Below are 24,750 nucleotides of genomic sequence, written 5' to 3' on the forward strand. Positions count from 1 at the left end.
TCCATTTCTTGTGTTATGAACCAGGCCTACCTCCTCAAAACATTTTCTGAAAATAACCCAGACTCAACTGTGCTAGTTATTTTAAGCAGGTGTGACATGGATACCCCAGGAGCGATGCAGCTGATCAAACCTTTAGTTTTAAACAAAACCAAATTTATTTACAAGATTATTGAATGAAACACAAACAAAAGAGAACAGAATACAGAATAACTTAAGTTATCCGAAAACCCAACAGATTATACCAACTTAATGATGATGTTCCCAATACTTCCAACAATCCCCATAAATGCCCCTTGGCGTCAAAGGAAAAATCAAACACAGGTTTTACAAGAGGGTTGCCACAGAGAGAGGATTAGCATGGACCTGCTTCTTTGGGTGCAGCAGCTTCAAAATTGCCTGACTGCTATCAATGAATAGCCAGATGACCAAAACCAAATAAAACCAGAGAAAAGCTGAGCTCAGAGAATTGGCCACTCCCTCTTCATTGTGCAAGCAGTTTTTTTTCAAAAACTTGAAAGCCTTTTTGTCTGAGGCAGTATCTGTTAGCTATAATCAAACTGGCCCTAAAACCCTTCAAACAGACTTTTTGGAGTCTGTGTCTTTATGACATCTCTGAAAAAATGCCAAAGACAAAATAATCTTGTTAAACGAGCAACATTATCACACTTATTGGCAAAACACAGGAGAATAGGAAGTGAGGGTTGGCAAAACAACTGATACTGCTGGGAAAGAAGATTGCATAATATAGAGAATTTGAAGCCTTCTTATGCTTATTTCCCCACTTCTTTGCTCACATTGTTCAGATGTCTGCCTCTGCTCAGCAGATGCTACTCTTCACCACTGGATGGGACAAATTCAAAGACTGAAACAAAAACAGAAATTGCTGGAGAAACTCAGCAGATCTGGCAGCATTTGTGCAGAGAAAGCAGAGTTAATGTTTTGAGTTCAGTGACATTTCCTCTGAATTGACAGTACTAGGAAAAGGTGGCATAAATGTTGAAGACAGGTGTGCTGAGGTGGGGGTAAAGGAGTGAGCAGATAGGAGAAGATTCAACCCATGGAGAGCGCGATGCGTTGATAAAGGGGTGGATGAAAGTATTTAAGGGTTTCATTCCATCAAAGGAGCATTTCAGCATTCCCTATACCTACCAGCCTTTCCTTTCATCCTACGGGGAATATACTGTCTCTGGACTCTTGTTATCTCATTTCTGAAGGCTTCCCATTTTCCAGTCATCCTTTTACCAGCGAACATTTGTCCCCAATCAGCTTTTGAAAGTTTTTGCCTAATACCTTCAAAATTAACCTTCCTCCAATTTAGAACTTCAACTTTTAGATCTGGTCTATCCTTTTCCATCACTATTTTAAACTAATAGAATTATAGGCACTGGCCCCAGAGTGCTCCCCCAGACACCTCAGTCACCTGCCCTGCCTTATTTCCCAAGAGTTGGTCAAGTTTTGGACCTTCTCTAGTAGGTACATTCACATACTGAATCAGAAAATTTTCTTGTACATACTTAACAAATTCCTCTCCAGCTAAACCCTTAACACTATAGCAGTAGCAGTCTATGTTTGGAAAGTTAAAATCCCCTACCATAATCACTCTATTATTCTTACAGATAACTGAAATCTCCTCAAAAATGTGTTTCTCAATTTCCCGCTAACTATTAGGGGTCTATAATACAATTCCAGTAAGATGATCATCCCTTTCTTATTTCTCAGTTTCACCCAAATAACATCCCTGGATGTATTTCCGCGAATCTTCTCCCTAAGTACAGCTGTAACACTATCTCTTATCAAAAACTTCACTCACACTCCTCTCTTGTCCCCCTTTCTACTCTTCCTGAAGTATTTGTATCCTGGAACATTAAGTTGCCAGTCCCATCCATCCCTGAGCCATATTTCTGTAATTGCTGTGATATCCAAGTCCCATGTTCCTAACCATGCTCTGAGTTCATCCGCCTTCCCTGTGAGGCCTTTTGTATTGAAATAAATGCAGTTTAATTTATCAGTCCTGCCTTGTTCTCTGCTTTGTCCCTGCCTGCCCTGATTGTTTGAATTGCTTCTTTTCTCAACTGCACCAGTCTCACATTGATCTCTTTCCTCACTATCTCCCTGGGTACCCTCCCAATCCACCCCCACCCCCTCCCCACCCCACCTCCCCACCCGACCTTTGAAAGATCACAACCGATGGCTCCACTATTTCCTCAACCACCTCCCTCAGAACTCTAGGATGCAGCCTAGACACTGAACTCAGGCGAAAATGAGGAAGCCCTTCCTGAGGAAGGGCTCCTGCCCGAAACATTGATTTTCCTGCTTCTCAGATGCTGCCTGACCTGCTGTGCATTTCCAGCACCACCCTAATCTTAACACTGAACTCACTCAGGCCGTTTATAAATGTTATCCTTCCTAGATCTGGAGGTGCCAGTGTTGGACTGGGGTGGACAAATGTAAAAATCACACAATACCAGGTTATAGTCAACAGATTTATTTGGAAGCACTAGCTTTCTGAGCGCTGTTCCTTCATCAGGTAGCTCCCTAATGAAAGAGCAGCACTCCGAAAGCTAGTGCTTCCAAATAAACCTATTGGAGTGTAACCTGGTGTCCTGTAACTTTTTAACTTTGTCGCTTCCTAGCTCCATACAAGCCATTTCAGGTGGGCAGGTATGTACTTCCCTGCTTTCTCTTTTTCAGAATGTAGTGCACATCTTGGCAACAATCAAAGCCCTGAGGTGAGGAATGGTGGCCCTCCAGTAATGGGCACTTTTATCACTAGAAGGCTGCTGGCAACGAATGTTATCTATTGAAAATACGTCCTGTTCCAAGAGATTGCAGATGTTAAAAGCAACCTGCAGTAAAGGCCTGAGTCTCTTGTTGCAAGCCCTCAGACATGTTGAGAGAGTTAGTTCTATCAATTTCAAGGTCAGAGAATTCAATTTCTCAAACACACTCAAACCCACTTCCTCTTAGTTTGGAAATCGTAGCACCTAATTTTGTGGAATTTCAGTAATGTCAAAGAACTATTTTCCAGATGAGATATTAAATCAAATCTCAGATGGACAAAAGATGCAGTGGTATATTTCAAAGAATAAAAAAAGGATTTTTCTGGAGGTAGAACTTAATGGTGACAGAAGTAGTCCCTAATGGGACTAAATGCAGAGAGCAACCTGCTTTGGTAGGAACACATTTCTGCAGCTGCTGGGATCTGTACTGAAAACGAACAAATGCTGGAGATCAAGCAGTATCCATGGGGAGAGAGTAAGCTAATGTTTCAAGCTAATGATGACTCTTCATCAGATAAAGAGACTCAAAAGGTTAGCATGCTCTGTCTCCATGGATGTTGCCTGACCCACTGTGATCTCCAGTATTTGTTGTTTTCAGCCTGTTTTGATAGTCACCAGAACTCCGGGTTGCAGATTATCAGCAGCAGTCAATTTTGGGGTAGCCATCCCTATTAAAGGGCCAATCACAGGCTAGACAGCACATTCTAGAGCAGTGACTACTGGTGGGCCTGCACATGGAGGAAAATAGTACAATAATGGACATGAGTCCGCAAACAGCTAAATGGGGTCAGCGGGCACCTGGGCCAGTCAGGCAGGCACCAGAGGGGAACTGGCATGGGCAAGTAGCACTATTGCCACCAGAGGTGCGCGACGCCCACCATGAACAAAATATTATCCAAGGAGCCTCGAATGCTCCTGTACCTTCAGTCACTGCCACAGATGTCAGATCGGCCTTCTTAAGGGTGAACCCACAAAAAGCGAATGGCCTGGATGGAGTACCAGCAGGGCACTCAGATCCTGTGTGGACCAGCTAGTGGGAGTGTTCACAGATATCTTCAACCAATCCTTGCCATGTTCTGAAGTCCCCACCTGCTTTAAGAAGATCACTGTCATCCCAGTATCAACAAAAAAAATGTAGTGTGTCTCAATGACTACAGTCAGGTAGCTCTGACATCCATAATTATGAAGTGCTTCAAGAGATTGGTCATGGTTCACATCAACTCCAGCCTACCAACTGATTCGATTCTTTGCAATTTGCCCATTGACACAACAGATCCATGGAAGACACCATCTCCCTGGTCCTACACTCATCCCTAGAACATTTGGACAACACGGATACCTAAGTCCAGCTCCTACCTATTGACTACAGCTCCACCTTCAACACCATAGTTCCAAACAAACTCATCTCCAAATTCTGGGACATAAGTCTCTGCTCCCCTCTCTGACACCAGATTCTCGACTTCCTGACCAACAGACCACAGTCAGTAAGGATAGGCAACAACACCTCCTCCATAATAATCCTCAACACTGGTGCCCCTCTATATTATATATATATATATATATATACACACACTGAATGGCAAAATTCCACACCAAGTTCATTTACAAGTTTGCTGATGACATCAGTGCTGTAAGTCAGATCTCAACAATGATGAGATGGGGTGCAGGAAGAAGACAGAGAGCTTAACAGCATGGTGTAAAAACAATAATCTCTCCATAAATACCAACAAAATGAAGGAGCTGGCCATTGACTTCAGGAAGCAGAATGGAGGGCATGCCCCTGTCTGCGTCATGATGCTGTAGTGGAGGTGGTCGAGAGCATCAAGTTCCTGGGAGTGACAATCACCGATAATATGTCCTGATCTACTCATGTTGATACTCCGGTCAAGAAAGCACAGCAACGCCTCTAATTCCTCAAGATGCTAAGGAAATTCAGCATGTTTATAAAGACCCTGAACAATTTTTATAAATGCACCATGGAAAGCATCCTGTCTGGATGCATCACAGCATGGTATGGCAACTGCTTTTCCCAAAACCGAAAGAAACTACAGAAAGTTGTGAACACTACCTAAACTGTCAGGCAAACCAGCTTTTTTTAACTGACAATCAGACACGCTGCAAAATGGGTTACCAATTCACTTTCAACTAATTTTGTGCTACAGTTCTTGATTAATTTAAACTTTAAACATCAAGTTGTGGAAATAAATTTCTCCAGTTCAGTCTCATTCTTGCTCAGTTGTTAACATTCTTAATTTAACTTTCTTTTGTTGAAGGCAATGTCATACAGATAAAAAATTGAAACCAAGCTGCAAATGGACTTAGAAAATATCATGGCAAGTAATGAAGAGCTGAATGTTCTCTTGAGTCCTGGCCAACATTCTTTCCTCATGAAATCTGCAGATCATGCGTCGCACACCACTATTAATGCAATTTTGCACACAGCAAAACAGTTGACATTTCTCTAAAAATTATGATTCTTATAATTTCACAAAACCCTATTGATCTATTATCTTGAGTTGAATGGTAACCCCAGAGAAAAACCTTTAGATCGGTTTCCTATGGGCTCCATCTGAAACCCCCTGGAATTATCATAGGAGACCTGAAAAATGTTTGGAATTTCATGCTAGTAAATCGGATTCAAAATAATTTGATGCATTTTAAATAAGTATGAAGATAAAGAGGTGATTTTATGTTTCTACATAACAACAAACCAAAGTGCGCAGGCCAGTTATTCTCCCATTAAAGTACCAAAACCCCTAGAGGTATGAATAGCTGCAATATGGAAACCCTATTAATAACTCAAAGAAATGAAAAATAAGGAAGGCTTTCTTCTAGAAAACAGATGCACATGAAAACATAAATCCTGCTCTGCAAAAGGAATGTTTCTTTTTCCGATAAGGTGGCGGTGTTTTTCTTCAGATATTTATATCATGTTATTGCTTTCTCATAAACTTCATTGTTGGACAATTCATTTTACTGACGATTTTGGGGTTACTTTACCATACACGTTATTCTGAAATCTTGGTATGGAAACAGTATCCATAAATATTTTGTCCATAAATGCTTGTTAAACTCAGTAGGCACCAGGCACTGTGAAATTATGGCAATTGGCACGTATGCTGTATACTTCACTACTTTCTTCAGCCCCATATCCTACAAGACAGTTTCGACATTTCCAAGTCTACTCTGTTGCAGTCAGCCTTTTGCTTAGCAGACATTATTGCTTTTACTTCATAGCCATCACATTACAAATTAACCACTGTACTTCACTGCATTTCTCCACTACTGAGTATACACCCATCTGACTGTTCCTTCAATCATATGAACTGAGTCAGTCCTTTAGTCCACAGACTCTTTGAAAAAGATATCTAATTGGCTCCATTCTCCTGTTCTTTCCCCCTTCACCTTGGAATCTTTGCCTTTTCAAGTATTAATCCTGTTCTGTTTTGAGTTATTTGTGAATCTGCTTTCACCACCCATTCAGGCAACAAATTTCATATCATAAACAAAATACTGAGTAATAAACATTTATGTTCAGTTTCCTTGCCAATTACCTGAACTCTGAGTCCTTTGCTTGCTAATTATTCTCCTTACTTGCTATATGAGGTTTAATTTTATTTAATCTTTAAAACGTTTCATAAACACTGCCCTTCTTCCTACCCACTACATTTCTGTAAACTACTTAATGTTACACATAAACCACTATCTTAAGATGTTGCAGTTCACAAACATCCCTGCTCCCCAATCTGAATATTTGACTGATAAATTCAAAGGAAAAATAAATAAATTGAAAAGATAATGGAAATCCAACAACTCAGTAATCAAAATAATCCATTAGCTGATGTATCCACCTTACAATACTTTTTGTGTGAATCTGTCAAATCCAAGAGTCTGTATTAATGAAAGAACAATATATACCCATGGTCTTTCACAGTAAAATACAATAGAAGAAGCTGTCATCTGCCTGGTCCCAACAAACAGCAAGTACAAAAATATTGCTTTCCATTTTCAGACATATAGAGACTTTAAGGTGCAGTCATCTGACCAAACATGGGAGCAATGTAAAGTAACTTAATTGAGGTTATCTGAGTACTCTAGCAAAGAGTGAAAATGAGTGTATTCTTACCCCAAAAAGCAGTTTCTTCATTGTAAACACTGACGACAGGTTCAAACCAGCAACATGAGATATATTTTTGCATGTCTCATCCTTCTCCTTGAATCTTTGAAGGTGGGTAATAACTGAGACTGCAGTGAAAATACAGGCAGAGTAGTTAAGTGCCTCATGTTTCTATGATACTGCAGCTGTGATCAGTGTCCTTCCTCCAAAATTAAAAAGACCACTTTTATTTATGAGGTAAACAACTTTTTGAAACTATACACGGAGGCATTAATAGCTTTATTATCTACCATAGAGTAATTGTCCCCTAATGACATTGTCAAAGCTGGTAATTAGTAAGAAGATATGCTAGTCCTGCTACTATCCAATGTCACAGGTGATACTATAATTAATTTTTTATTCATGAGCAGTACGACACATATTGCTTTCTTTTATTAAAGTAGCAGTGCTTTAGGTGTAGACCTTTTTTGTTTTGAAAGCAGTACGCAGTTCTGAGTGCTGGTGAGAAGAGCAAACCTGGATTTACTTGAGGATGGGGCACAACTAAACCACAAAGCTATGACAAGAAGAACTTCACATTCAAGTCCCCAATGTTGGCATTAAATACAGCTCAGATTACAGTCACTGCATTTCCTATCAACCTATCCCACAAGAGGATCCTATTGTTTAGAAATCAGGTAAAATTTTATAACTCCCTATCAACAGATTTTCAGGCATTCAGGCAGATGAAGCCTTTAAAAATCCTTAGGTCACAATCCCACCATTTTTCTGACCTGCCACTGACCAGTTTGTAATTTTCCAGGGAGTTGCTGCGACAAGGCTCAAGACAGCATGCCCATACTCTCTCTAATTAAGCACCATATGTGGCCATTTATTGACCATGGCCTTGTGGTATTATCACTGGATGATAATCCAGAGACTCAGGTAATATTCCAGGTACCTCAGTTCAATTCCTGTCATGGTAGATGGTGGAATTTGAACTGAATAAAAAAAGTCTTGAATTAAGAGTCCATAAAACTATTGTCAACTATCAAAAGGGAAAAAAAAATCATCTGGTTCACTAATATCCTTAAGAGAAGAAAACTGCCATCCTTCCGTGGTCTGAACTATATGTGACTCCAGAACCATAGCGATATGGTTAACACTTAACTGCTTTCTGGGATTGGCAATAAATTAAGGCCTAATCAGTGACATTCTCATTCTATGAATAAAACAAAAAAAACTTAAGGGTCACTTCCTGTCTGATCAACTAAAAGGAGACAGTGTTGGGGAAGCGTAGCAGATCAGCATTTTGTTTGGACATTGAACAGATAGGTGATTGGGCACATCCATCACAGCCCCTTTCCAGGTCAGCACATGCAACTCCCCCAAGAGCCCCACACCCCACCGCTCACCTGCAACATCACCTATTGTCAAGGTCTACTATCCTTCGCATGCCCCCTTCCTCTCCATTAAGACCACTGCCCCACTCTCCCATCCCTCCTGACGTTCATTTAAGTACATCATCCTGTGGGATTAGGCAGTTAGAATGGTGAAACTGCACAGAGACCCAGCAGTGGCCAGTGTCCCAGTGGCACTATTGTGACCACAAAGCTGCTAACCAATCTAACTGGCCAAGCAGCTCTCTGAAGTACAGCTACCTCCTGAAAGAAGTATGGAAATCCAACAGAGTCAAAGAATGTGGTGCTGGAAAAGCACAGCCGAGGAACAGGAGACTCAACATTGCCCTTCATCAGGAATGATGGAGGCTCATGCCTGAAACGTTGTCTCTCCTGCTCCTCAGATGCTGTCTGACTGACTGTGCTTTTCCAGCACCACACTCATTGACTCTGATCTCAAGCAGTTGCAGTCCTCGCTTTCACCATGGAAATCTAACCTCCAACTATTAACACTCCTCAGGTGGTGGTGTGGCAAACTCATCTGCCCATAACGTTCTGACCAGACTAAATCTCTCTTCACACTGTACCAAAATAGTGCTCAAGCTCAGATGGGTATCCACCCCATTGCATCAGCTTGATCTTCGTCTGTTTCTCACTATAGACTACAGTAAACACTGTAGACTACAGTACACTGTACACAGTTTGAGTAAAATTATTAGATGTCAGTTGCCTAACCAAAAGGTTCATTTAAGAAGGATCTAATATTTAAGTTTGTAATTTAAGTTAGATGGACCATTAAATGTATCACTCAGAACTAACTATCTAACAAATTATATTTCTCACACACAAATCCCACAATGAGAGATGTAGATACATTCCTCACACACAGAGTACCTGTAGACTGATATACTCTTAACATTTGGAACACCATAATTAATGAAAGAGTAATATATTCTTCATGCATACATTACTGTAGCAAGAAGGAGGTGATGTGTCCATTGCTTCTGAAAAATCATTTAAAACATTGCTTCTGATATAAATGGGGAACATGTAAAGTTCCATCCTAGCTCAAGATATCACTCATTCATCTATCTGAAAAGAAATCAATAGTGCCTGTAGTACAAGTATATAACTACATGTTAAGTCAACTGAGTATGTTCCAATGGAGCAATGTTCATTGAACAACGTGCGAGTTTCAGGTTTTTTTGGTCATTCAAAATTGGTTCAGTTTTAAGGTGTTTTAAGCAAAGTGAGTTAAGCAGATATAATAGAAGGCACCAAACACACGATAAGGGAAGTGGCATTGTAGGAATAGAGATCACTATTGTTGTAGGAAGGATAATGATTTGCAGACTAATTCCTTTGTGGAATTTAGAGAGAAATCATTGCAAAAGCAAATGCAATGAATATGGTGATCATCAATTCACATGAAGAATTCAGATTCTTCCCTAATTTATCATGCTTCCTAAGTATTCAAAACTCAGTATGCAATAATTCTATACCATACTGGACTGCTCAGTGACTGAACAAAATATTACTTAACTGGAAAAGTGAGGCATAGGTTACAATCAAGCCCCTAAATACTTCAAAATATGATTTACAAATGCCACAAATGAATATCGTATAGTCACAGCACAACTTCTAAATTTGACGATTCTAACAAAACCATAAATTCTAAAGTCACATGTGAATTGATTTGCAACAAACACAGTTCACTTCTTGCATATTAATTCTTAATTTCTTGAAGAGAAGGAAAAAAACATAGGTTTCCCTTTAGTATAAACTGCAACTTTCAATTGTGCACCATATTCCAATCACTGGTAATGACGTTTCACCATTTTCTTTTTTTTTCTGTATGTATTCATTGACTCGAACACTTCATGCCGGTGTTTATACGCCACATGTTCACCACTTCTCTTTCCAATCTCCCTGGATATTACCAGACACATGCCTCTGCAGCCTATTCCTTTCATCCATAATTTTCCATCTCTGTTTACACAATTTGTAATGCGAAAGCTTTTTTAACTGACACCAACAAATCAAAAGTAATCTTACTCACAAATTTTCTTCTGAGATTGACCTTCACTTTCTCCACTTTGCTCTCTGAAGGATCCTGTGAATACTCCAACCAGCCAAGATGCTCATCCACTGATATACTCTTCCTCATATAAACAGATCTGGATCTGAAGTATGTGAAGGGTGATTCATTGATTTCTGTTCCCAAATTCCACGGTTTGCTTGTATCTTCAGTGACTTCATCCTCATCATCCTCTCTTCTCCAGGTCTTCTCTAATGAGATGATTAATTAAAAAGTCATCAGTATAATTTCACAGAAACAGGGAAAATGTATTATTTATGACAGCTACTAAGTAACTTTTTTTTGACTATTAGGCAGTCTGCATAGAATGACTGGTTCATCCAGATAAAATTATCTCCTATATAAAGCCACAGATTCAGAAGTTTTAAATAAAGCAAAAGATTCTGCCTTAAATCTTCATTCCTTCTACCACTGGTACATAGTGGCAGAACAATTAGTAATCAGTGATGTCATGCAACACTGTCACCTGTTATTTCCCTTTCAAGCCATACACCATCCTAACTTGGATTTTTTTTGCCAGGTGCAGCTCGATTTTTACACAATCATTCTGTCACATTGATACTTGCAATGAATTAACTGAATTAATCTGGTTATTTTGCTGCATTAAAATATCTCACAGCCACAAAATTAGATTCGGTAATAAGCCAGATATAGTTAAGAGTGTAATGCTGCATGAATATTTCTGTCACGGCACCCGGATCTCAGGGAACCAAGAAATATAAAGAACAAGTTGGAAAGTAGAGGTAGAATTTCTGCCATGGTCATAATAGAAAGTGGAACAGGTTCAGAGGCCACATAGTCTACTCTTGCCCCATTTCTTACCTTATCAAGCACATTACAACCAGTGTGTGTGAGAAATGTAATTTGTTATAGTATACCATGCGTGAATGACACATTGTAATGGTCCATCTAACTTAAATTATAAACTTAAATATTAGATCCTTCTTAAAAGAACCGTTTGGTTAGGCCACTGACATCTAATAATTTTACTCAAACTGTTGTAGTCTACAGTGAGAAACAGACGAAGATCATGCTGATGCAATGGGGTGGATACCCATCTGAGCTTGAGCACTATTTTGGTACAGTGTGGAGAGAGATTTAGTCTGGTCAGAACGTTATGGGCAGATGAGTTTGCCACACCACCACCTGAGGAGTGTTAATAGTTGAAAGTTAGATTTCCATGGTGAAAGCAAGGACTGCAAATGCTGGAGATCAGAGTTGATGAGTGTGGTGCTGGAAAAGCACAGGCAGCATCTGAGGAGCAGGAGAGACAATGTTTCGGGCATTCCTGATGAAGGGTAATGTTGAGTCTCTTGCTCCTTGGAGGCTGCCTGACTGGCTGCGCTTTTCCAGCACCACATTCTTCGAGTTCTTGGCTGTTAGCAGCAAGGCTCTATTTGTGTGTGTCTGTGCGAGAGAGAGAGAGAGAGAGAGAGAGAGAGAGAGACAGACAGAGAGAGAGAGAGAGAGAGAGAGAGAGAGAGATTTGTATGCATAATTGTTTGTTGGTGATAAAATATTTGTGTTTTGTTTCCCTGGAGCTCGCGATCCAGAGGTATTTTGATTTTATTTTGCACTGCAAGAATTTAAGATAGTTTCTTTTGAGAGAGAAATTTCTTAAGAAATCGTTAGTGATTGATGCATTTTGAAGGTGTAGTGTTGGATTGGTTTAAACTGAATAAATGAGAATAGGTTGTTTGAATTAACTAGCTGCAATTGAGAACACTTAGGAATTGATCGATTGGTAAGGGACAATTGCAAGTTATAAAGTTAGGGATTGCTTATACTATTGACAAAGCACGACCAAACTTGAATGGCATGAGGAAGTGATTTATGAGAGCAAAGATAATACATTAGTTGGACTGAAATATATCATAGGATGGATAAAGGGACTGCAGTTGAGATACTGAGTAAGAAATTTCCAGTGGCAAGAAATGATATTGTAAAAATTTCTGAGAAATGGGAAAAAAGAACTAAGGATTTATTGACTAAATGCCAAAAGAAGGTACCTTTGATATATATATATGTGCAATGAGATGGAAGGACTAATTAAGAACTAAAGATGAGTCTAAAAATAGAAGCCAAAACAGAGATCAGGAGATGGAAATATTGAAACTTTTCAGGAAAGAGGGTGAAGAATTGAAGGTAGCTTGTCAGGCACCTGTGGTGACAAGGAAAGCTGCAAAAGAACAAGCTGAGCAGTTAAGGGAAACAGAAAAGCAGGAATCAGCCACCCTCTATATCTAGATATGAAGGAATTGAACAGACTCCTCCCTACTCGAACGAAGAGGCATTGAAGCAGTGTCCAGTAACAAAGGGAACAGTAGAAATAGAGGGACAGTTAGAATGAGATGGAAGTGCGGAAGACAAAAATGAACTGAGGGAAAGAAGAGAAAGAGAAAAAAGGGACAGGCAGGTAGCATGGTGGCACAGTGATTAGCATTGCTGCCTCACAGCGCCAGAGACCCAGGTTCAACTCCTGCCTCAGGCAACATTCTGTGTGGAGTTTGCACATTTGCCCCGTGTCTGCGTGGGTTTCCTCCGGGTGCTCCAGTTTCCTCCCACAGTCCAAAATAATGTGCAGGTTTTGTGAATTGGCCATGCTCAATTGCCTGTAGTGTTAGGTGAAGGGGTAAATGTACTGGAATGGGTCTGGGTGGGTTGCTTTTCGGAGGGTCGGTGTGGACTTGTTGGGCCGAAGGGCCTGTTTCCATACTGTAAGTTTTCTAATCTAAAAAAAGTATACACCGAGAGCAAGAAAAGCTGAAACATGAGATTAGTGTGCTGTGTGAACTAAGGGAACAAAACGCAATTGAGGAATACTCAATGCGATACGAAAAAGGGCCGAAGAGAAAAGCAGTGAAAGTGACGCAAAGCAAGCAGAAAGAGATGATGAGAGACAAGAAAAGAAAAAGGCCCCAGTACCTAAAGAATGGGAGGAATTAGAAATAGCATCGGACTCAGAGCCCGAGGGGAATTTATTGAGAAGTAGTGTCGGTAAAGAGAAAAAGGGCCAAAAGGGAAGGATGCTACCGCTCCTTAGAAAAGAGGGAAGAAACCCACAATACATTCCTTGGGGAACTCAGGATCTGGAAGGGCTGAAGAATGTGCTGCCCAGTTTACATGAGGGAGCAGGAAAATGGATCAGGGCTTTTGAAGATGAAACCACAAGGCAATTGTTGGCTATAGAGATTTGAAGGCACTGCTGGTGAGGTTGGTAGGGCTCCCGAAGTAAAAGGAAATAGTGGTCTGAGCCCATTTGAAAAATGCGGCCGACAATTAGTGGGCGGCACGGTGGTTAGCACTGCTGCCTCACAGCGCCAGAGAGCCGAGTTCAATTCCCGCCTCAGGCGACTGACTGTGTGGAGTTTGCACATTCTCCCCGTGTCTGCGTGGGTTTCCTCCGGGTGCTCTGGTTTCCTCCCACAGTCCAAAGATGTGCAGGTCAGATGAATTGGCCATGCTAAATTGCCCATAGTGTTAGGTAAGGGGTAGATGTAGGGGTATGGGTGGGCTGCACTTCGACGGGGCGGTGTGGACTTGTTGGGCCGAAGGGCCTGTTTCCACACTGTAAGTAATCTAATCTACAATACAATAATTGATGGGGTTGGGTTTGATAGAGTGAAACAGAATGTATGGCAGGCCTTAAGAGACTGTTATCCACCCAAATGGACCCCCAGGCTCTGAGAGGGGATCCACTGGGAGAAAATGAAAACCCGGCTGCCTACTTGGAGAAACAGTTAAAGAAGCGGAGGCTGGAAACAGAGCAAGACATAGAGACTAATCAGTTGCTGACCACAATGTTCCAAAATTCCATCATTGAGGCAATGCCATCCCAAGTCAGGTCAAGACTAGAGGAGGTGGTGGGTCTAACATCATCAATGAGCCACCAGGAATTTAGAGATCATGTTGCTCATGCAGTTGAAAGGTTTCAAAAAGACAGAGAAACTATCTGAACAGCAGGAGGAGGTGCAAAGGAAGCTGTACTGGAATGGGTCTGGGTGGGTTGCTTTTTTGGAGGGTCGGTGTGGACTTGTTGGGCCAAAGGGCCTGTTTCCATACTGTAAGTTTTCTAATCTAAAAAAAGTATACACCGAGAGCAAGAAAAGCTGAAACATGAGATTAGTGTGCTGTGTGAGCAAAGGGAACAAAACGCAATTGAGGAATACTCAATGCGATACGAAAAAGGGCCGAAGAGAAAAGCAGTGAAAGTGACGCAAAGCAAGCAGAAAGAGATGATGAGAGACAAGAAAAGAAAAAGGCCCCAGTACCTAAAGAATGGGAGGAATTAGAAATAGCATCGGACTCAGAGCCCGAGGGGAAATGCAGCTCGAAGAGTTTAAGAAGAAAGAAAAAGAGAAGACTAAAAAGGTATTGCCAGTAAGAACCAACACAGATATCAACACTGGCATGAACCAAGTGCCGGCGCAAGGCGGGGGTCCTATCAGGTAGCCAGACAGGGGCCAGAAAGTCCCATGTCAGCAATGGAGGTGTTTAGAGAAGCTTTCCCACAGATGACGTATCCAGGGCAGGGCATTTTTAAACAACAGCCTAAACAGAACTGGAGTCCCCAAGGACAGGGACATAGGAATGGGGGACTAAGGTACATGATAAATAACCAGGCTCAAGGGGGGTCAGAAATGATGCGCTGGGGATGCCATCAACCAGATCACGTTAGGAGGATTTACCCTAATTGGACTGGGCCCTCTCTGCCATACAGTGGGCCTAGACGGCAGGAATCCCCAGTGGCCACTTCCCAGACACCGACAGGCCCAGAGGAGCTGTTAACCCGTATGGGATGTGTTAGGGATGCCCTAAGAACCTGGATGGGAAGGGGCACTACCCTGTATTAGCATGGGAGGCTGATCAAGAACCAGTAATACAAGTTAATACTGAAGGGCGGCAGACACCAGTGATGATAGACACTGGAGCTACATACAATTGTGTACAGCCGCCGTATGCCTCTCAACTTCCCATGTCAAGTAAGTTTGTTAAAACTGTAGGGTTCTCAGGGAAATCACAGTTAACTCGATTTACAGCTCCAGTAAGATTAGAAATAGAAGGTAGGGAGATAGTTCTGCCAATATTAGTACATAATTAGCTTGTTAGGTACAGATGCTTTACTACAGTTAGAAGTAAGATTGGAGTGCATACAGCAGGGCTTGGTCATAGAAAAGGCCAATACACAATTACTGATGCAAGAAGTTAAAGATGTTAATGTTTATTGGATAGGGGATATAGCAAATAATATTCAAGACATTTCGGAGATGTGGGAAGCAGAAGTGTTGACGATGTTGACTAAAGAAAGGCCACCTAAGTCTAAGCTGCACTGTCCAGTGATATTTGATAAGTCTCAGGATGAGGTGTTCGAGAGGCAGTGGCAGCAGGAAGTCACTACTCCACAACATTTGAGGAGTGAAACAATAGTATTAGGGGAGCAGGGGGTGATCCTGCAAATAGAGAAAAATGCATTTCTGGAAGAGTAGTATAGTGTATCAGGCGCCACACCACATGTAACCTTACTGGTAAATAAGGGATATCAATCTAAAGACTTAGGACCTATGGCCAGGCATGTAGAAGCAGTTAGGGAATGGCATATGCTCAGGACAGGGGTTTGGGATTCCAGGGATGGCAGCTATATTAAAATCCTAGCATGCTGCAACTTGACAGGGAATCTGAAGGAAGTCAAGCTAACACCCCAGTGGAGCATGCCAGTAACAGTGGAGGAAGATGATCAATATGGCAATGAGCAATTGGATGCATTACTAGCCACAGCATGATACAGATGTGGGGAGAGTGAAATCAGTTAGCCCAGTAGAAATAAGGTTGAAACCAGGAGCTGGGACAGTAGAGAAATTTCTGACGAATGAAATTATCCTAAAGTTTGGTATACCATCGGAAATTAGTTCAGACAATGGGTTTGCCTTCATTCAGAAAGCAGTTAAGTTGCTGCTGCAGTCTTTGAGAATCAAACAGAGGTTTGGGTGCGTGTCACAGGGTATGGTGGAAAGGATTAATGGGACATTGAAAGCCAAATTAAACAAGATCTGCGAAAGCACCAACCTTAATTGGGTTGATGCACTGCTGCTGTCGCTAATGAGTTATCATATACAGACTAATCGCATGCCCAATCTAACACCACATGAGATGCTCACAAGTAGACCTATGCCAGTGCCCAGGTGGAGAGGCCCATACGAAGGGCCTAGCTTGGAGCGGTTAAACTTAGAACTCAAGCAATATATGCAGCGGCTAACTATGATACATGAGACTATCCACCTGCAGGAAACACAAAGGGAACTAACACCTGTCAATGAGGAAGGGCCTATTAAATCTGGGGATTGGGTGTACATATGGGTTTTTCGAAAACGCTGGAATGAGCCGAGGAGAGAGGGACCTTTTGCAGTGACTAAGGCATCACCTACCGCCATCCAAGTGGAAGGATGACACATATGGTACCACCTTAATCATTGTACTAAAGCTCTTCCACCAGCACAAACTAACTCTAACACTGAGGTAAATGGAGCTGAGGCCGAGGAACTTGGACAGGGGCAGGCCACACAGGAGGCTAGTAACCCTCAGCAGGGTTCCCAATAAGGTACAGGTGAAGTTCTTGGAGATACTGATCATTCCAGGTATACAGGAGTGGTAACTTTTTTTTATATTCAGTAGTGGGACTTGGGAATGGCTGGCTGGCCAGCAGTTGTTGCCATTCCCAACTGCCCTTAAGAAGATGGTGGTAAGCTGTCTTCTTCAATCGCTGCAGTCCACATGCTGTAGGTTGACCCACAATGCCCTAAAGGAGGGAATTTGATTAAATCAACAAGAAATCCCACGGAGTGTGAGCACTCATCAAATTCTATCTTCTGTTTTCAGAGCATTGGTGAATACAGGTGTTTTTCTTTCTCCCATTTTAAGTTTACTTATCTGCAGGGTTGCATTGTCTTTTGTGTTGTACTTGTGGTTGTCCTGGGATTCAAAGGGGTATAACTCTAGTTCCAATTATAGCTTAGTTGTTATCCAGTTTTGTCACTTGTTTTTTGAAAGTAGTTTTTTTTTAAATAAGTTACAAGTTAATTTGAGTTAATTAAAGAAACCTAGTGAAAGTCTCTTTTATTCTGAAGAACAGTACCATAAGGAAAACAATTGGCCAATCTGGTGATTAAATCAAAGAACATTTTTTATTGATGAAGCAACTCATGGATTAGAAAGTGATTACTAGTACATTCTTCCTCTTTTAGTTGAACTAGATTTGAATGTTAACATTCAAACACAACCAAGATCATCTGAACATCAGCATTTACTTACAAGTCTTTTGAAAAAGATTCTGCTTTTCTTTTTACGCTTACATTATATGCTATTTATCATCTTGTTGCCCATTCATTATCACTTTCCAATCATTTTGTGTCATTCTCATAGCTTGCATTCCCACCTAGCTCCGTACCATTAGCAAACTTAGATACAATAGGTATTTTTGAATCAACCTGATCAGAGATGATATCACACAATCATGTGAAAAGTGGAAGTTGAACCTGAACCTCTTGGCTCAGAGGTAGGCATAGAGGTAGGTAAGTCCAGAGTCAGTGACCTGGACAATTTGAGGGTGGTGAGGGGTTCAGGGACGGTGTGTGGTGCAGGGCATGGTCGAGGATGATGCAGACCAGGGCATTGGGTTGACAGGGTAGTGGTAGGGTGACAGGGTAAGGAGAGCGTCACAGGCCAAGGGATGGGTGATGGGGCAGGAGGAAGGTCATCAAAGAAGGGAAAGTTGGGGCCTCTCTAGTTCTATGTCCTCAACCCCTCCCTTTGTCCGTTCTCTCTCCATGTTCTCACTTCCCTGCACTCCACTCACATTCACTCCCCCATTCCCACTCATGCCCATTCCCTATCCCCACACCCATAATCCCCACTTTTGAAGTCCATTTCAAAATAATTTCTTCTCTGCATGTGTGCTGTGCTGCCTTTGGTCTGACCTCACAAGGAAATTTCATGTGATGATGTATTCAGTCTGAGATTGTGCACATGCACAAACTAGTGCACAAGTACAGTAGCAAGTTTCAGCAAATACTACAGCTTTGGTTCAAAAAGGGACAAAAGAGCTGAATTCCAAAGGTGAAACAAGAGAGTCAACACACCCGTAAAGGAACTACATTAGTTTAACCCTCCCCACCTCAAAATGACATTTATATCGACTTATCTTCGTATCCATTAATCAATCTAACATCCATGCTCATATATCTCCAACTCCACGAGCCCTTATCTTGCAGACTGGCCTTCTTATGGCACTTTATTTTAAAAGTCCATCTATACTATGCACTTTTACCTACTCTACTAGCCGCATCTTCAAAGGTTCCTCACATTTGTCTATTTCAATTTCCCATTTGTAAAGCCATGTTAACTTTGTCTGATCATGCTATGATTTTTCCAATTTATGGTTAAAACTTCCTTATTAATAGATTCTAGCAATTTCTGACAACAGAGATCAGGATACATATCCTGGAATTTCCAGTTTTCTCTCACCCTCATAATCTGAAGGACCATTTTACATTTGCAAAGAACAGCAAAAACAGACAAATAGGGAGAGCTACAAAAAGGTGTCATGGATATCAAAATCAACAGCAAAACATTTCTACACTTTAGGAAAAAGATGGTGGTAAGGGAACAATGTTAAAACTGATAACTGTAATATTGTCAGTGAAAATAATGAAATGATGACATGTTGAGAAAATATTCTTGTATCAATATTTATAATGGAGGAGTCTAGATACCATACATTTCAAGGAAAATAATATTGAATCAGGTTCAGGGACATAACCCAAATTAGCATAGTAATAATTAACATCATATTAACAAATTAACAGCACTTAAGGGTGACAACTCCTCCAAACCAGATGTCTCAAATTCTTTGGCTTTTAATGTTACCCTCTGGAGACTCCTAGCTCCCTTTCATGTTGAGCATATTTGCAATGGCCCTGACATTGAGGTATGATTTTGATTATGTTATCAGAACAATAAATTGAAATGCTGATTGTTAATCACTCTCAGGCCTTAATAAGACTTTTATTTGTTAGTATCTTTTTCTAACATGGGATGAGGGGTCACTGCAAGACGGAATTTGTTACCCATCCTAGTGGCGCTTGAAGTGGGCCATTTGTAAGGACAGTTAAGAGTCAACCTCACAGCTGCGGCTCTATAGCCACACAAGGCCAGGCCATGAAAGGACGACAGGTTTCCTTCCCTACAGGGTATTAGTAAATCCGATGGGTTTTGATGACAATTGACAAAGGTTACGTAGTTGCCACTAAGTTGTCTTTAATTCCAGATTTTTAAAACTAAATTCAAATTTCACCATTTGCCCTCATGGGATTTGTCCCCAAGTCCTCAGAACATGAGCCTGATTCTCTAAATTACAAGTTCAATTACATTACCACAACTCTATGGTCTTCCCTGCAGAATCAGACAAAGTTATGGTTGACAACTGTGATTAAATCTGTTCATGGATGTTTTATTACATCACTGGCTCTCATGCTCTAGCCATTATTCAGCCAGTGTATCTATTTTTTCTGAAGAATAACCTCATACATCAATAGATAGGCAAAGAGACTCATTACACAATTAGATGATTCTTGACTCTCAACCAAATCACTGTTTTTTCCTATTTACAATCATTTTTATATCAGACCAAGAAAACAAAACAAAGAAAATTACTACAGAGCTAATCTTTCTTCAAGCTCTTTATGATTTTTCTCCTGGGTCACATTGCGTCCAGCAGTATGATCCTGGAAGGTTGGCAATGTAATGTAGAACTCATCCATGGGCTGAATTTTATGGAGACTAAGTGGGGTGGAGCAAAGGGAGAGGAGATTATTTCAGAAAATGCCCACCGTTCATGAGTGAAGTCACCCTTTGGCCACCTGTTCATGCCAACCACATTACGCCATAGATAACACAGAATCTAGCTTACTGCAATGAAAGGCTCCGTTACCTAAGAATATGTAAAAGTCAATCTTATAAGCCCCAGAAAGGATACCTCAGGACAGCAATGGTGTGCAGGTCCTAATTTCTTAATCCTTAATAAGTGAATCCACGATGGCTAAATGGTTAGCACTGCTGCCTCACAGCGCCAGAGACCCAGGTTAAATTCCAGCCTTGGGTGACTGTTTGTGTGGAGTTGCACATTGTTGTCATGCCTGCATGGGTTTCCTTTGGGTGCTCCAGTTTCCTCTCACAGACCAAAGATGTGCTGGTTAGGTGCATTAGCCATGGGAAATTCAGGGTTATAGGGATAGGGTAAGGGGGTAGGTCTGGGTGGAATGCTCTTCGGAGGGTCAGTGTGGAATTGATGGGCCGAATGGCCTGTTTCACACTGTATGGACTCTATGAAGTGTAAATTCCCCACAAGGCATATGAGATCATGGAACTGGCATTGCGAAAAAGGGGCAGGGAATGATCAAAGAGAAAATAAAATGAGTCAGAAAACAGCGTCAGAAAGGATGTGGCAAGAAATTAGTCCATAGATAGCAAAGGACAGTCTGAAGGAAGAGAAAGTGCAAGGACATTATCTAGAGCTGTGATAAATGTTACCAATCAGCAGTGGCAGGAGAGGTAAAATCTTATTTATAGAAATTTATATGCATTTCTACAGAAGGCAATTGTTTCAGTCAGGCAGCTCTCCTGATGGGTTGATGGACAACACTACAGGAGCGAATGTTGACCGATATTATGTTAACAAAGATATGCTAAAATTGGCCTCCATGTCACTGGACTGAGTGGGGTGGGGAAAATCAGCCAAGGTATCTACTCTGATCACATTCAGTAGCTGGAAAACATATCTATGAATGTCACAGGAGGTCACGATCTGATTTGGCCATGGTGTTCGCTCACAGTTAAATAGGGTGCCAAACTGTGTAGTCATGATAAGTATGAAAATGGACATTGAGTATCATAGGACCTCAAGCACCAGGGAAAATTCACAGTAAAATATAGTTCATTTAGGAAATAAAGTAATAAAGTATTTTCCAGAGAGGTAAGTGATTATCATAACACAAGTTCAAGCTTATAAATAGATCTGTCAGAATTTGAAATAGAAGAACAATAATTTTAAGTACCTTTTTAACAGAGCATCATTTCCCCATTCGAAGATGATGCATAAAGATATTGCTCTGAAGTTTGTGATATTATTATAGCATTCTAACATGAACAGATTCATGTACAGCTTGAAATTTAATCTGTATTTCTATATTGTAGGAGTTAAGGAGGGAAGGGTTTATTTTCAGTTTTGAGTTCTGAGAGTGGTGTGGGATGTCTGGAAGTATGTTTATATGCACTTAAATGAGGATTTTAAAACATTCTTGAGGTGAATATTTCAATTTTTCTTGGAAGAATGGAATAGAAAAAAGGGCTGTTGAGTAGCAACAAAGAAATTGAAGACACAGGTAGATAGAAACTGAAACCAGTTCTTTTAAAAAGATGGAACAATCCAGAAAGTTTCTTTCAATAAATGTGCAGTTTTCTTTCAGATAGAAAAGTAGGTCAATCAAGAATTAAACACAATAAGACCAGGAGTGCAGTTTAGCACACTTCAAAACAGTCAGGGCTGGAGAAAAAGAGGTCTGAAAGCCTTAAAGTCATTTAGATAAAGCTCCAGGATAGAGTGCTGTGGAAGAGGACATTAAGTAATCCATGATAAGAAACAAGCTTGTTTAAGAGTCAATAGTGACATTAACTAAAGAAGATAATAACAAGTAAATGCTGACGTTTGCCAGAAACGAACCGAGTTCAACTGAAGACAAAAACTTTAAAGTGTAAACAGGGTGACATTTGACAAGGCTGGAGTATCTGAAAGATTATTGTTCAGGATAAAAGGGTTGAATCTTTATTTCTAATATTTGTAATAACACTGTTTCAACTAGTTCTTATATAGTATAACATAGTTATTAATTATTTCTCTTTTTGTATGTAATGAACTTTGATATTCTTTTGAAAAGAGTATATATTTCTTAAAGGTATATTGGCAGCCCCTTGTTTATATGTTCATTGATTGACCATAATTGAGCCACTAAACTGCAAAACTAAAACTTATGGTTAATCAAGCAAGGATTCATTCTGAGAGCTGATTTGCTCAGGATTACCATCGGCTGAGATGGTAACAATATTTATTCATAAAGTAAAAGAATATCTGACCCTCTCTTAGTAAGGCAAATTTTTGATGAAAACCTGCATTGTTAAAACAATAACTGAAGTGGTGGCCTATTACAGTTGACTAAGAAAGCCTGAGTTGCTGCTACAAAAGCATTTTTGCCCAGATGATGCAATCCAGAACTATGGATAGTTGGTAGAGGCTCGAATTTCCTTTCATCACATGGCTGACCAAGAATCTCCTTTGCTCTTCCAGTCTGCCATTGACATGTGTTTGAAGGATTTGGAAGTTGATATTTGTTTGGTTATGTTATGAACTGTGGGTGGCACAGTGGCACAATGGTTAGCACTGCTGCCTCACAGCGCCAGAGATCCAGGTTCAATTCCCGCCTCAGGCGACTGACTGTGTGGAGTTTGCACGTTCTCCCCGTGTCTGCGTGGGTTTCCTCTGGGTACTCCGGTTTCCTCCCACAGTCCAAAAGATGTGCAGGTCAGGTGAATTGGCCATGCTAAATTGCCTGTAGTGTTAGGCTAGGGGTATGGGTGGGTTGCGCTTCAGCGGGTCAGTGTGGACTTGTTGGGCCTGTTTCCACACTGTAATGTAAACACATTTTCCTTGACCATCAAGTGCTGGGGTGCAAATCACAGTCACTGCCCATTTTAAGTCCCCTTTCCACTCCCTTTCCAACATTACCATCCTTGGCCTCCTCCATTGCCACAATAAACCAAACTGCAAACTGGAGGAAAAACACCTCATCTTTTGCCTGGGCAGCCTACAGCCTGGTGGACTCAACATTGAGTTCTCCAATTTCAAATAACCTCCCTTCCTATCTCCCAACTCCCTTCCCAGCCCCTCCCCCTCCCTTCCACTCCTCCCTGCCACAAACCAGATTCATTCCTCCCATTGACCAAGCAGGTCGTACCCTTTACCGGTCTTCATCTATCCCCATTTCACTACCCTGCCCTTGCCACTCCTTTAATCTGCAGCTCCCCCTATCCTGACCCCCAGTCCTGAAGAAGGATCACACCTGAAACATCAACTTCTTCACCTCCTGATGCTGCCTGGCTTGCTGTGTTCTTCCAGCCTCCTGCCTATTTCTGGTTCAGAGGCACGGACACCACCATTATGCCATAAAATCATCAAACTATTAATATAGCTTTTAGCAAACAAATAAAATATTCCAAATGCTATAAGAAGAAGATTAGTGAACAAGTAAAAGGCGAAGAAAATCTTTATGACTGGTGTGAAATTATCTCCACTAACAGTGATCTGAAGACAATCACTTCTATGCACAAATACGTACTTGTCAGCATTTGCGGGAACAAGAGGGAACAGGATTTCAAATGTTTTGGATTTTAATGAGATTTTTTGATCCGTCAATTTTACTGTAGAGCTTGCAAATGAAAACTGCAATACAAGATAAGGTAAAAGACAATGAATTATGTAAATTGGTGTATTTTCATGATAGGTTAAAGTGAGTGCGCACAACATTTCAAATGACAGGGAAATCATTCAACTGGACATGCTCAGTCAGCTATATAATGAGAACCAATAAGTCAAATGCAAATTTAAAGAGGGAATCGTGACTTTAGGGAATTTGTTTCTGTGATATATTTCTGTCATGTTCTTCTGCTAGTCTTATTCTGTTCACTGAAATTATGCCATCAACTGTTGATAAAAGTTAAAGGAAAAACTTCACACTTAAAGAAAAAAACATATTTATATAACACCTCTTACAACCCCAGAACATCCCAATACATTTGTAATCAATGAAGTATTTCAGAATTATTATCATTGTTGTGGCATTGGAAATATGGTAACCAATTTACACATAGCAAGAACCCACAAACAGCAATGAATTTGCAAACAGGTACTAACTATGTTATTGTGACATTGATGGGGGAGTCAAATGTTGACAAAGACATCAGAGAAAAACCCCTGGTCTTCGCCAGCATAATGTCATGTGATCTTTTACATCCACTTGAAAGGACAGATACGACCTCTGTTCAACACTGCATCTGAAAGAGAGCCACTCTGACAATGTAGCACTCAGATTGGAATGTGTGCCGTGGATTTTTTTTTCTCAAATATCTTTTTTCTTCTCACCTTATCGTACAATAGGCTGAATAATGATAGCGTAAAGAGCAGAGATGGATGTTGCCCATGTTTTGGGCACTTCAACCAGTTTATGCATTGAAAAATACTTTACCCAAGTCTCTTGTCAATGAGGTGCACAGAGA

General features: G+C 40.8%; 1 protein-coding gene across 5 annotated transcripts in view; it reads right to left on the reverse strand.

Moving 5' to 3' along the window:
- LOC140464494 (ankyrin repeat and fibronectin type-III domain-containing protein 1-like) overlaps window positions 1-24,750 on the reverse strand; it is a 924,898-nt gene that overhangs the window by 681,911 nt on the left and 218,237 nt on the right. For 4 of the 5 annotated variants that reach the window (XM_072559619.1, XM_072559620.1, XM_072559618.1 and 1 more), the window contains one exon: window positions 10,336-10,565. In XM_072559619.1, the coding sequence (XP_072415720.1) occupies window positions 10,336-10,565 (230 nt within the window). Of the gene's footprint in view, window positions 1-10,335; window positions 10,566-24,750 lie in introns of those variants that run through there. The other variant, XM_072559629.1, reaches the window with a different exon arrangement.

Source organism: Chiloscyllium punctatum, chromosome 40 (assembly GCF_047496795.1).
Source record: "Chiloscyllium punctatum isolate Juve2018m chromosome 40, sChiPun1.3, whole genome shotgun sequence".
Classification (NCBI taxonomy): Eukaryota; Metazoa; Chordata; class Chondrichthyes; order Orectolobiformes; family Hemiscylliidae; genus Chiloscyllium; species Chiloscyllium punctatum.